Source organism: Phalacrocorax carbo, chromosome 1, assembly GCF_963921805.1.
Source record: "Phalacrocorax carbo chromosome 1, bPhaCar2.1, whole genome shotgun sequence".
In the NCBI taxonomy this organism is placed as follows: Eukaryota; Metazoa; Chordata; class Aves; order Suliformes; family Phalacrocoracidae; genus Phalacrocorax; species Phalacrocorax carbo.
The window spans coordinates 123,731,930-123,744,994 of NC_087513.1; the positions used below are offsets into that span (position 1 = coordinate 123,731,930).

Genomic DNA, 13,065 nt, shown 5'->3' on the forward strand with positions numbered 1-13,065 from the left:
GCAAAGAAAGGTTTCCTCAGGTTGATTTATTTTCACCTTGCTTCTGTTCAGTAAATTCCACCTCTAACTTTGCCGCGGATACAAAAATAAGTAAGGGCAGGGAAGGAGGTAGAGGGATTTACACTCAAATTCCAGCTGTGCCCAACAAAAGGCCCGCTGAGAGCCTGCAGCACACTCCTTTGCTGCCAGGTGGTTGTATCGCGAGCGAAGTTGGACTCGTGTTGTAGGTTCTCGGGGTTTTTCTAATTTTTTTCCCTTACGAGGGAAAGGGCTGGAGGTGGAGACGCGCCTCGAGCGGGGCGCGGCGGGTTCATCGCCCGGGGCAAGGCCGGCGGGGGCGGAGGGGCCCCTCGGCGGGAGGTTCGCTGCGGTAACGGGTCGGGGGGAAACTGCAGCCGCTGCCGTCCCGGTGCGGGGCGGCGGGGCAGAGGGTGGTGGGGAGCCCGGCCGTGGCGGGGCAGGGCTGCTCGGGGGCGCGCCGCGCCGACCCGCGGGGGCGAGCTCGCCGGGTGCCGCGGGGGAGCTTGCGCAGCTGCCGGCCCGGCTTTCCCCGCTGCTGCGGGACTCCCCCTCGCCCTTCCCAAAAGCCAAACCGAGAGCGGAGCTCAACTTCTGATAAGGCTTTTCGTCGGGCCGGCTTGCGGGCTGGAAACCCCACCTTGGTGCGGGGGAGAGATCCGTAGCGCTCGGGACCTCGCCGAGCAACTCCTCCGCCCCCCCCCAACTCCCCCTCCCGGCCCCGCCGAAGCCCCCCGGAGCAGCGAGGCTCCGCCTGACGAACCGCCGGGAACAAGCACGTTTCTGGCCCCCCGGGGCGGGGGAGGTGGGTAGAGGGTGTTCCTTGTTTCGAGTAAACCAGCTGCAGTAGTTGATGGTAAAGCAATGAAGGCGGACACAATGCTGCTGTTGTTGGTTTGATCTCTAACTGGGGATTGTTAGTCTGGATTTAACTGTGTGGCCGGGGGGGGGGGGGGGGCGGTAGAGGGTGGGAAGGCGAAGGCTGTTTACAGCCAGTGCAAATAATGTGACAGCTGTTGGAGCGCGAAGAGCCCGCGCCTCGCCGGCACTCGCACACAAAAGCTCTCGCTGCGGCCGGAGCAGCTCCGGGGCCGCCCCGCCGCTCCCGGAGGCACCGCCCGCCGCTGCGCCCCGGGGCTCGGCTCGGCGGGCATCCCGGGCGGCGGCGGAGCGCCGAGCCTTGCCCCTCCCCCCCCCCCCCCCCCCCTTGCCGGTGGCGTGGTTTAAGCACCCGCCGCTGGGCGGGGAGCGTCCCCCCTTTCTTCCCCCCCCCCCCCCCCCCCCCCCCCCCGGTTTCTGTCCTTCTCCGCTTGATGCCCGACCCCGGCCGGCTTGGGCTCTGGGGAAGATCCCTCCCGCCGGTGGAAGCAGAGGCGGGTCTGCACCGGCCCGGCCCCCGGTGACTTTGCGGGAGCGGCGGGCCGGGCGTCCCGGGAGCCCCGAAGAGGGAGGAGAGGGCAGCGCCTCGGCGCTCAGAGCGGCCGCTGGCCTCGGGCAGGGCAGGGCGCGGTGTTTGCTTCCCGAGCGTGCCTCGGCGGAGGAGTTGTTATCTCGTGAGGTGGCAGCACACGACCCCTGATAACGTGGACGTGCGGGCACCCCCGGAGTAGGTCCTCGGTGAAAAACGCCTCTCGTGTAAATAGCCCAAGCGGCTCTTTTTCTCATCAAAGCCTCTGCATCTCAGCCCCTGGGTTCGCCTTTTGAGCATAGGATGTAAATTGCTGCCCGTTCTTGAAGTTTGCGCCGGTACCCGAAGTGATCTCCCGGCCCTTTCCAAAGAGCCTCTGGAAAGTCGAGGAAACTTGGAGAACTGGGTTCCGGCCTATATTTGTACCTGACACAATTTTGCTCCCTGTGAGAATTGCTGTATAGTCAGTGACCTCCATGTACTATTGTCTTTTTGACGAAGTAGCTCTGGGGTTGAAAGCAGGTAGGAAGGGGACATGCTTATTCCCCCCCCCCCCCCCCGGCCTTTTGTAATTTTGGTCGATGGGTTGCCTCCTTTACCTATTTCTCCAGTCATCTATTAATTTTTTTCCTCTTTTGGCCTTGACTGTCCCTTTGGTCCTTTATGGATTACGCTGTGCTATTAGTGTCGAAAGTGCGCCAGTAGTCATTCAACAATTTTAGCATCAATTCCTATAAACTGGTGTTTAATATGACATGTGCCGTTTTTCTGCAAGAATACTGCTTGCGAAACTAGTTTCGCCTTGGAGCAAAGGCGGAAAGATAAACAAGCCTGCATAGCCAAAACACTGGCAATCTCTGCCTCCTTCCAAATCTTTTAAAGTCACGGAGTAATATTTTCAGGATTATGCTGCCGCCTCTGAGGAGGGAATGTCGCTGGTGTTAAAAAAAAAAAAAAAAAAAGAAAAAAGCTAATGCAAATTAGAGAAAAATAATTTTCTTTCAGCGATATGCAATGTATTAGTCACTTGTTATCATGCTTAGAGGCAGACCTCATTTGCGCGTCTGCCAACTCGTTCACATCTGCTCAGAGCTGTTCAGGGCATTTTAACCTTGGCGGTGTCGTGTCGTAGTCCCACGGATCAAGAACGAGTAATTAAAGCTCTAAGCAGCAGCAGCAGCAGCGGCAGCAGCAGCAAAAAAAAAAATTCCTGGCCGCCCATCTGCATCGCGGTTGATCCGCTGCTTTGTTTCGGTGCGGAGCGCCGGGACGGGAAGGCAGGGCCGACGGCGGCCCCCGCGATGCCCTCCGCGCCGCCGGGGCATCGCCGCCACCGGCAACTTGATTTTCTTTTTTTTTTTTTTTTTTTTTTTTTTCCTTTCCCCTCTTTAATTTTTCACGGAAAAGCCGAGCGTTGTTGCTGGGTTTCCTTCCCCCCCGCCTGCCCAATGTTTTCCCCCCCGCCGAGACGGGCGGTGCGTGGCGCTGGCCGTGCCCACCCGGGACGTGGCGTTTCTTCTAAAGGTCTGGAGAAGGTGACGTGAGGCCGGGACGCAAGAGTTGCGGAGACGTTTGCCGAGGTGCTTGTAATGCTGCTTTCGTAACCCAGGGCTCGCCGGCGCTTTCCAGAAGTGCTCGGGAGCGCGTTTCCCATCAAGGAGAAACATTAGCGCCCTAAACCCGACATAAACTTTGGGGCGAGGCTAATTTTTATGCATTGTTTAGCAGAAACCGAGCTGTTTGTTTGTTGTTGGGAGGGGGAGGAGGGAAAAAAAAAAAAAAAGCGGGGTGGGAGGACGTAAAAAGCCCCAACTTCCCAAGCACTTTTTCTTACATGGAGCCGCCGAGGGTCCCCCCCCCCGTGCCCTGGGCCGTACAGACAAAGCCCTGCGGGGAGCGGGAGCCTTTCAGGCCGCCCGCCCTGGGGAAAACGAGAGACGGAGGCACCCAAGTTTAAGATTTCGCTGTTGTGCGCCGGCCATTTGCTGCATGAGGCGCGGAGCCGCCGTTCCCCGGCGGGGCTGCCGCTGGCGGGGGGGCGGAAAGAAGCGGAGGGAGCCGCTCCCCATCCATCAGCCCCTCGAAGCTGTTGCTCCGTAAATGAGGGAACCACAGGCCCTGTCAGCCGCAATTATGCAAAATGAAGTCGTCCGTGATCAATATCTCCCAACGTCCCCGACGGATGCGGGGGGGGGGGGGCGCCCCCGCCCGGCATGCCGCGGCGGCTCCGCGCCGGGGAGCGGTGCGCCGGGGTGGCCGGAGGGAAACCAAGGGCGTACGTCCCATTAATCACTCCACCCCCCCGGGGGTGCGGCGGGGGCTGGGGGAAGGAAACGGGGGCCGTGCTCCGGTATTTCTGCAAGGATAACGCTGCGGAAGTGAGAGCAGGCTTTCGCCCAAGTCTATCTCGCAGGAGCGCCGGGACTTTTGTGTTCATTTGGGGGTGGGGGTGTCCCTGTCCCCCCGTGCCCCGGTTTTCCGAGCTATCGGGGGGGGGGGGGGCTCGGCGGAGCCCGGTGAATGGCGAGCCCGTGGCGCTGCGCTCGCCCAGCCTCCCGCGGCCGAACAATGGGGGACGGGCGGGGGGAAGGGGCTGGCTTCGTGGTATTTTTCTTTTTTTTTTTTCTTCTTTTTTTTTTTTCCTCCCCCTCTCTTTTCTTTCTATCCCCCTCCTGAAAAGCAAAAGCCGTACGGAATAAAGGCAACAATGAAGGGCTCCCGGGATGTCGACTGCGCGGCGGGTTAATGGGGTGGGGGCGCGCAGGCCTGCGCTCTCCCTTCCCCGCGCCGGGAATGCGGCCTTAAATTACCTGAAATGCACATTTCTGCCTGGCCCGCGGTGCGTGGGTGTGCGTGCCTGCGTCTGTCTGTGTGTCTGTGGTGTGTGTGTGTGTGTCTGTGTGTCCCTCTCCTGCTGCTCCTCCTTCGCAGCCCGGGCTCGGCTGCTGCCTGTTGTCTCTGGCAGCAGCAGCGGAAACCTCGCTCCCGTGCGTGTGCGTGTGCGTGTGTGTGTGCGCGCGCGAGTGGCTGTGTGGGGGGGGGGGGGGGGGTGAGCGTGTGTGTGTGTGTCTAAAATGGCGCGGACGGCCTGGGTAGGGAGATGCCGCGGCGGGTGGGCGAGGGGGGGAGGCCGGGCTCCCGCCGGGGGGCCCCGGCTGCGCGGGGGCCCGGGGCTTTCTGCGGCAGGGCCGGTTTGCGGCTCCCTCCTCCTCTTCCTCCTCCTCCGCAGCCTTGTTCACGGCGCGGCCGGAGCGGCGGCAGGCTGAACCGCCGGGCTGCCCGGTGCGGCGTGCCGGGGAGGAAAGCCCCGGTCCCTCCCGGGGAAAGCAGCCCACCACCCCCGCCGGCCCTGGGGGACAGAGGCATCGCCCGGGGGGCCCGGGGGGCCCGGGGGGCGGGCGGACGCCGTAGCGGCGGTGCGGGGCTGCCGGTGCGGCGGACAGGGTCGGTGTTTCCCGCGAATCCCCGGGAAATCCTTCATGCAGCGATGCCTCAAAGTTGGGTACCAAGCGCCTCGCCTCCCCCTCGCTCCCCCCCCGCCCCGCGGTGTGTGCGTGGGGGAGCCTTTGCAGCCCCTTTATCGCACCGCCTCGATGCGTTTTAACCGGGGTGGGGAACGGGCCCTGCCCCGCAGATGTCCCGTGACCTTCAGGCGTGGGCACCGCCGCGTGCCGTGGGCAACCTTGGCCTCCCAAGGCCTCCGGAGGCGTGTGCCTGGGGGTCCGGGGTTTCCCCCGGGGCTCCGCGGCAGGCTGTGCCGTGTAGGCTCCGGGGGAAAGCGGCCAGGGTTATTTGAAGGATCGCCAGCCATTTTAACTTTCCCTTATTGGCCTCCTCCCCCGCCCCCTTCCCCAGTTCCTAGGCTTATCATTAATTGAAAACTTTTTTTTTTGCCTTCCCTTTTTGGCTGCCGCCGGCGCTGAGAGCGATGCAATGATTCGCCTCGCAGCATATGGGAAAGGGGGGAAAGCGCCGCTGCCGCTGCGGCGCAGCGACTGTCTGTGCAGGGTCCAAGGCGTGACAGACGGCGCGGGGGGGGGGGGCCGTGGGGGCCGCCGGTGCCGGGGGGAGCCGCCCCCGCGGAGCCCCGCTGCGGGCGGGGGTGTGTGTGCGTGTGGGGTGTCTCCGCAGGGCGGGAGCCTGTCGCAGCGCGGCGGTGCCCGGCGGCGGGGAGGATGCCCCGGCGGCCCCGGTTGCCCTCGGACGGCTCCGCCGCGCCGCGTTTACACGGCAGAAGGTCCCCGGTCGCCGTCCGACGCGTGACGGTGCGGGAGCCGCGGGGGGATGGGGGGGACGGGGGGCTGCGGCAGGAGCCTTAAAATAGACGCCGACCCCCTCGCGCTGCCCGCACGCTGCCTAAACCGAAACGCACTACTGTCGTGCATGACTCAATATGTATTTTAAATCGGTTTAGCGATCTCGCTGGCGCATTGTGCTTAGCTTTATGGTTAAATGAAATGCCACACGTCCCGGGTAAAGGTCAAACTTCTTCTCTAATCCGCGGATCCGTGCGGCGGCTACTTAGGCTGCAGCTTCCTCCTCTGGTTTACAAAACGTGTCACCAGCGGTGATGCCGTATGGAGATTGCAAAAAATAACGACGGTATTTCTTTTTCTTTCTTCTCTGTCTTTCTTTTTTTTAAAAAAGCGCAGCCACCCCTGTTCTTTAAACACTTGTCTAATATTAGATCGGTGGCTGCTGCCAGAGCTTTATACGGCACGTTGTAAACGGTGCAGCGATACAGTGTCTTTAAAGCCTCCTTTCCAGCCGTGGCACAGGTCGCTGTTTTTGTAACTCGTAAATATGTAAGTCAGAGGTACAAGATAAACGACGTACCTACACACATTCATAAGCAGCTGCCCGTATTTAAGCTTATAAATACCGTACGAGTGCTGCCCTTTAAATCAAACTCCAGATGAACGGGTTGAGGGCTAATCGAAGTGGATCGCTACGAGTCCCCGATTGCTTTTCACTCTTCTCGGAGGGATTTTCACAAATCTAGAAATGATCCTTCCAGTGGCCTGGAACCGGGCGGCGGCGGCGGGGGTGGTGGGATATGATGGTGGGGGGGTGTGTGTGAATATCAGAGCCGGGTAATTTATTGCATCGTTTTTAATTTCCGAAAGGCCGTGTTGTTTGCCGAACCGCCTGTCGCTCCGTCGGTGCTACCGGTGCTCAGAGACGTTTTTTTCTTTTTTTTTTTTCTTTTTTTCCCTTTTTTTTTTTTTTTTTTTAACCCCGCGCAGCCCTCCCCGCCGGCTACCCTTGCGCTGCTGCTTCTTCTGCTGGCTCTGTGGCTTGTGCAGTGGAAACTGGCGGGCTGCCAGGCGGAGCTCGGAGGTGGAAAAGAGTAAAGGCGCCAAAAGGGAACTCGTGCGCCGCTGCAATTCTCCTCCCGCCCCGCTTCCTGGCTCGCTGCAGCCGCCGGCCCCGCCGGGCTTCCTCCAGCCCACACCCCACACTCCCCCCCCCCCCCGAGACTTTCACCTCGCACACTCGCCGCAGGGCACCCCCGGGACGGGAAGGGGGGGGCCGGGGGGCGAGAGGAGGCTGCCCCGGCCTGGCGGTGCTGCCCTCCCCATCTCTTTCCCCCGGAGGCACGGAGAAACGGCGTCTTCTTCCTCCTCCTCTTCCTCCCCCCCCCCCCCCCGCCGCTTTCCCCGCGGGCATCGGGTTTTTCTCGTTTCCACGCCAGGAGCGCGTTAACAAAACTTTGCTGCTTCTGGCGTCAATGGCTGCCAAAAGTCTGTTGACGTTGCGAGGGAGACCCAAACGTTTCCCTTTTTCATCAGCTGCCCAAACAGCGCGGTGTGTGTCTCTGCCTGCCTCCTTCCCTCCCTCTGCGGCGCGGGACGCGGGACGCGCGGGGCCGTGGGTGTTCCCGCCACGGCACGGCACGGCACGGCGGGGCCCCGCTCGGCAGCACGCCGGGAGGCAGGTTTGTGCTTGCAGGCGCTTTTCACAACTGGTTTCACACGGCGGCATCGCTGCGGAACCGCGTGTGCGTTGCGCGTCTTGCTTCCCCCCCCCCGCTTCCCTCCCTCCCTTCCTCCCTCCCTCCTCCGTGCATCACCGTCTATATTTAGCCGCAAATGGCTTTATCGGCCAGACACCTCCCGGAGGAAATGCCGTGCGCTCTCCGGCGGCCGAGCCCCGCTCCGCGCCCCGCCGCACCGCGCAGCGGGGGCGGCCGGAGGGGGCTGCGGCGCCCCGGGGAGCGCTGACAACGGCCCGGCGGGGGGGTAGGGGGAGGGAGGGAGGGAGGGAGGGAGGGACAGACAGACGTGTCCTCGGTTTCCTCCGTGCGCTGGGGCGCTCAGCCCGCCGTCGGGGTTGCATAACGCGGCCGTCCGCGGCCGCCCCCGCGGAAGCTGGGTATAAATAGGAGCGGTGCCCCCCCTCACGCATACACACACGCACACACGCACACACGCACACACACTCCCGGCCCCCCTCTTCGTCCCCCCAGCGCTGAGGGCTTGCGGGGCTGCCGGCGTTTGGCCGAACCGCGGGAGTCCCCTGTGAGCCGGCCGGCCCCGACGGGCAACCGCTGGCTGGGAGAGAGAGGAGGAGGGGGAGGGAAGGGTCGTGCGAAGAGTTAAAAGTCTGCTGCTCCTTGCAATGAAATTATGGCTGGCAGTGGCGCCGCTGCTCGTTCAGCAGACCTCCACTTTTAAACAGTTCACAAGAAGTTCATCAGGGCGGCGATTATAACTGCACACACGCGTGCACCCGGGGCGGCGAGCGCCAAGGGGCGGCTTTTGGGGGGTGGGGGGGGAAGATGGGCTGGGCTGGCAGCTGGCAGCCGTCGGGGTGTGGGCTCTGACCTGCCCGGGTGGGCCCTGGGACATCCCACTGCTTCCCCGTGTCCTGCGCCCTGGCGGACTTTGCCCTGCTCCAGCGGCCGTGGGACGTGGGGCCTCCAGATTACCCGCTGTGGCTGGGGAAGCTCTCGGCCCCCCGTGCAACTACAGCGTTTCACTATCTGCACATGTCAGGGGATTGACGGGCTCTTAATTCAGGCACCGCGCCTTATCTTAATGATACACTTCCACCGAGGAAACCAGGCGGACGCAGGCGGCCCCTCCGAGGAGCGGCATGGGTTGGCCTCGCGCGCCCCTGAAAGAAAGCGGGGCACAGGGCCGTGTGCCGCTGAGGCCTGTCTCCTCCGAGACGGCGTCCGTCCCTCACGGGCGAGCCAGCGCACAGGGCGGCTACTGCCCCTATGTGAAACCCTAAATCACTCTCTCCATGCTGCTGCTGCCTCTATTGAAAACATTACGAGCGGCGCATCTGGAAACCAGTAAATCTGTCCAGAAACCGTCTTTCCAGTGAAATAACTCCTTCTGAATGATAGTGCGTTATCTAATCTCCGTGGATTTTTGTTTCGTCGCAGCGTTTTTTGCGGACTTCATTAGGGAAAGGTAACCGTTCTGGAGAGAGGAGGGTCAACACGCCGTTTCATTAATATACATTTGTTCCAGACGTGGAGTTTTGCACAAAAGGCCTCTCCGAGGGGAGAAAAAAGTGTTGGGGAACAAGGCTTTCCTGCCGTTTCAGTTCTTAAACCTCTGTGAACGTGTGTGAAGTATTGTGTTAAAGGCCCAATCTGGGCTTCTTCCCCATTAAATGCCACAGCGATCATTTGCATATTTTGTAGCCTGACAAAGGAAATGAGTTTGCTGGGGAAGCATGGATGCTTTGGGAGACGTTAGGCATTAAACTCCCAGTGGTCAGTCGCCCGTTACTGGCTTGCGTGTGTCTGTGCGTAAAAGGAATATCATGCCTCCCGCTTAAAGGCTTCTATTTTTGCGAGAGAGGAAGAGCTGAGGGATATCCTGTGCATTAGAGGCTCCCCCTACTTATTAACCCAGCATTTAGCGGCAGGATGCAGGCTGAGGCTCAGTCAAAAGAAACGACTCAACCTCCAAAGAGCAATTAAAATCTTGCACTGGAATAAATCATGCGCCGCGATAATCCTGTTAATAAAACGCAGCTTGTCCTGACACTTTGCTCATGCAGCAAACCAGAATTTAATGCGAGTGGAGGTGGCGTTAGCCAAGGTAGAGGGAAGGAAAAGCCTTTCCCTTACTGCTGCTGGACGCGAAAATGCAGTTACCTTTCACCTGCCTCTCCGGCTGCACACGGCGCCGATCCTCTTGGACTGCTAATACTTCTCCAGCGAGCCCGCTAATGATTTATTTCCCTGGAGTGAGCAGGCGTCATTGAATTACTGAAAGCACTCGCAGCAGCAGCAGCAGCAGCAGCAGCAGCAGCAGCAGCAGCGCTAGCAGCACCTCCGATGCAGAAGCCACCAGGGTTCAGAAGCCACCAGGGTTCGGTGCTTAATCAAATCAAGGGGTGGGGAGCTCGCCAACCCACTTACTATTTTTAACCCCTTTCTCCAAGTTAGTCATGTGCAGACGCTAAAGGGGAGGTTTTTATTTAGATCCCTTCTGTAGGAGCGTCTCTTCAGTTTTAAGTCCTTGAGTGAAAGCTTTATCAGCAATCCGTGTAGCTAATAGACACGGTGTGTGGCTGTTCATGCGATGCACTCCTGCTCCTGTGTGTTCCTAATGCAGGGCTTTTGCGAGCGCCTGTGGGTAGTTTCACATGTTCCCCCAGCCCGCTGGGTCTCCCTCCACGGTTCAGCCTACGTGAGATGAAGGTTTGGGGACTGGTGTGTACTTGGCCGGCTGAGTCATTTCTTGTTCAAATGAAATGCGGTGGAGAAACTTTTATTTGTCGATAGCCTGGAATGATTCTTAATTTTCTGGATGTGCGCTGGGGAAAAGATCCATCTCCTCTGACCTATAAATGCCCTCAATTTGCTCCTTTATTGCAGGGTATCTCCCTTAGCGGTTAACGTAGGCAGCTCACTCCCCGCACCAATCCTGCATTCATTATTAATTACCCAGAGGGAGGCTGGCTGCTCCGTCGTGTTGTTTGCACTTCCTCCTAGACAAATCTGCTCAACTTTTTTTTTCTTGTCTTTCCTTCTTTTTTCTTTTTTTTTTTTTTTTAATAGAATATAAAACCGTGAAGAAAAGCGGCGATTTTTAAGAAGACGTCATGCTTTCTGCAACTCCCCTGTATGGCAACGTTCATAGCTGGATGAGCAATGAAAGGGTCCGCATGTGTGGAATTAATGAAGACAGGTAAATATTTAAGCTTCTGGCAAGTTAAGCCACGCTGTAATTCTGCAGCATGAGGTCTCGGAGTTCGCTCTCTTCCCTAATGCCGGAGTAGATAGCTGCTGCCTTGCATCGAGATCAGCCCAGCTTGGAGGGGAAGTGGAGGGGGGCAGAAACAAGACGTGCCTGAGAGCGGTAGAGCAGCAGCTGATTTACTATTTAACAGGCAACCTGGGTCAGTGAAGCGGGGACGCCCTTTAAAGAGATTACTCCCCAAAGCAGCCTTTAAACGCGCTTTTACAATTAATTTATTATTTCGTATTTGTGAAGGGGAATTAAACCAAATAGTGCACGTGTTCTTACGGTGACTCTGTACGGCAGAGGGGCTCCTGCCTGCAACGTGGCGTTCCCCGCCTCCGGACCAACAGCTTGTCCTGTGAAATAGGAACAGCGGCTTTTCTGTCTCCCGCAAGTGAATTTCTCATCCTCACCACCTTTTTTCCTGCTGAATATCATATTCAGAGTGAATATCAGTGATTAAAATTACAGTCTCTAATGGTTTGCAGTGGGGTGACGCAAGTGCTGGCTGCTGCCCTCTTCCCTTAAACCCCAGCTTTTTAAAAAGCAGAACGACACTGAACAAGCTGCAGGTACACCTGCGGTTCTCTGTGCCAACACTGTGTGGTTTTGGTGTCTTTCTGTCTTTTCTTTGAGCCCGTGTTCTCACTGTTCTGTGAGGAGCCTCCCAGAAGCCGGGGAAAGTTTTCGGTCTTTGCAGGGAAAAACTATTTGCAAACATAAACTGGAGGAAAACGGCCAAGCCTCTCACTCTGCCTTTGCACCCTCTCTCCCCGCTTTCCTCACGGTTATTTAGGCATAATGTTTTTATGTGTTACTTGCGGGAAAGTAATCTTTTAAAAATGAATAAACAAATATATTAAAATCACATTTCTGCTTTAAGGTGATGATGTGCCTTTAAGCACTTTGATTGAAAGGAGTTCTATTGGGTAATGCTGAAACTTTCCTTCTGCTGCATGTCAGCGATTTTTATCCCTGGGATTTGAAATTTGGCACTAAGGTATATTCTTTATTGGTGCTTTCTGTGATAACAAGTCCCAGTGCTGTAACACTGGTATGGCACAGATGTGCAGCTTTAGCATGGAACAGCTGACGTTCGTATGATATTAGCGTGTGTATTTTAATTTTCTCCTTGGCAGTGTTTATGGATGGTACATGAACAGACTATGTTTAAAATAGCATATTCTCTCATTGGGGAAAAAAAAAAAGGGCAAGGGGCAGAATAGAGAACCTTGACAACGATCACTTGCATTGGAGGAAGCTGCTCTGAAATGCGCTCGGTGTGTTCTTGCTGTCAAAACCCTTTATGCTTGTTTTCAAACGGTCATTGCTTCCTAAAGTAGTCGTTGTGCATGGGTACGGAGGACGATAAATACGGTATCATGTGGGACTTCTCTAGGGGAATCAAAATACGTAGGTGATATAATCTCGTACTGATCCGAGATGTGCAGGATGTTTTCAAATAGTAAGCTTCTGTTTCTTAATAGGAAAATTCCCGTTAATGATGGCGATGCACCTAAAAGCAGACTGGAGTTGAGGGAAGAAAATCACCTGAATCACAGTGTGGTAAGAAGTTAATAACTTCATGCTGCAGCTGAATCCGTGCCTGTCCTCCCCACCCCATCTCCCACCTCCGGGTGTTACTACACGATCCGTTTGGAGAAATTATTAAAATACCTTTCTGTTGCAGCTCTAGTCGGGCTTGGGCATGTATGAGTTGCTTCTGTGAAACAGTGAAATAGGACTTTATTTATCTCGTTAATCTCTTGACGCTGACTTTGTGGTGTGTGTTGTTGTATGGCATCATACGCTTACTTTTGCTCCCTCCATTATGAATAATGTCATGCAGCATACTGGCATGTGTGACAAGAACAGTTCATGTAAGCGTTAAGTACATCAACGTTTCAGCAAAGTTGATGGTTTTCTCCTGTGAGCATATATGGGGAGCGGTGAGCGGGGAAGAAATTCGACGGCGGGCCTTTCTTCATGCCGCGTCCTCAGAAGCCTCGCCCTGTGAATCATGTGGCGGTGGCAAGCCCGGGAGCAGAGCTGCGGCGGAGGGAGAGGTCCCGGAGGAGGAGGAGGAGGAGAGGCTTTCCATCCTTCCTTTCCCGCTTTCCATGCCCTAGCCCACATCCTTTTGCTTTGACGGGGCTGGGGCTGAGGAGCCAGTTGCCACATGGGAGAGGTGCCACCAGGCATCGTCTCTGGGCCACTTCTGGCTGCTTGGGCTGTGGGTCCTCATGCCTTTGTTTCTAGCTGATGAGCTTTGGATGCAGAGATTTGTATTGACGTTTGTGGTGATATATATTGCTCCGTAGGTTCCTGCTCTCCCATTCTCCAGCCTGACGAGCCTCTGTATGTTTTCATGACTAACAGAGTGTTTGCATTGGTATTGTTTCTCTTCCAAATGCTGACGTATCTGTA

General features: G+C 57.3%; 1 protein-coding gene across 6 annotated transcripts in view; it reads left to right on the plus strand.

Moving 5' to 3' along the window:
• BCOR (BCL6 corepressor) overlaps positions 1-13,065 on the plus strand; it is an 83,398-nt gene that overhangs the window by 33,440 nt on the left and 36,893 nt on the right. For all 6 annotated transcript variants that reach the window (XM_064473232.1, XM_064473266.1, XM_064473272.1 and 3 more), the window contains exons 2-3: positions 10,455-10,584; positions 12,126-12,204. In XM_064473232.1, coding sequence (XP_064329302.1) covers positions 10,499-10,584; positions 12,126-12,204 — 165 coding nt within the window. In that variant the 5' untranslated portion in view covers positions 10,455-10,498. The remainder of the gene's footprint in view (positions 1-10,454; positions 10,585-12,125; positions 12,205-13,065) is intronic.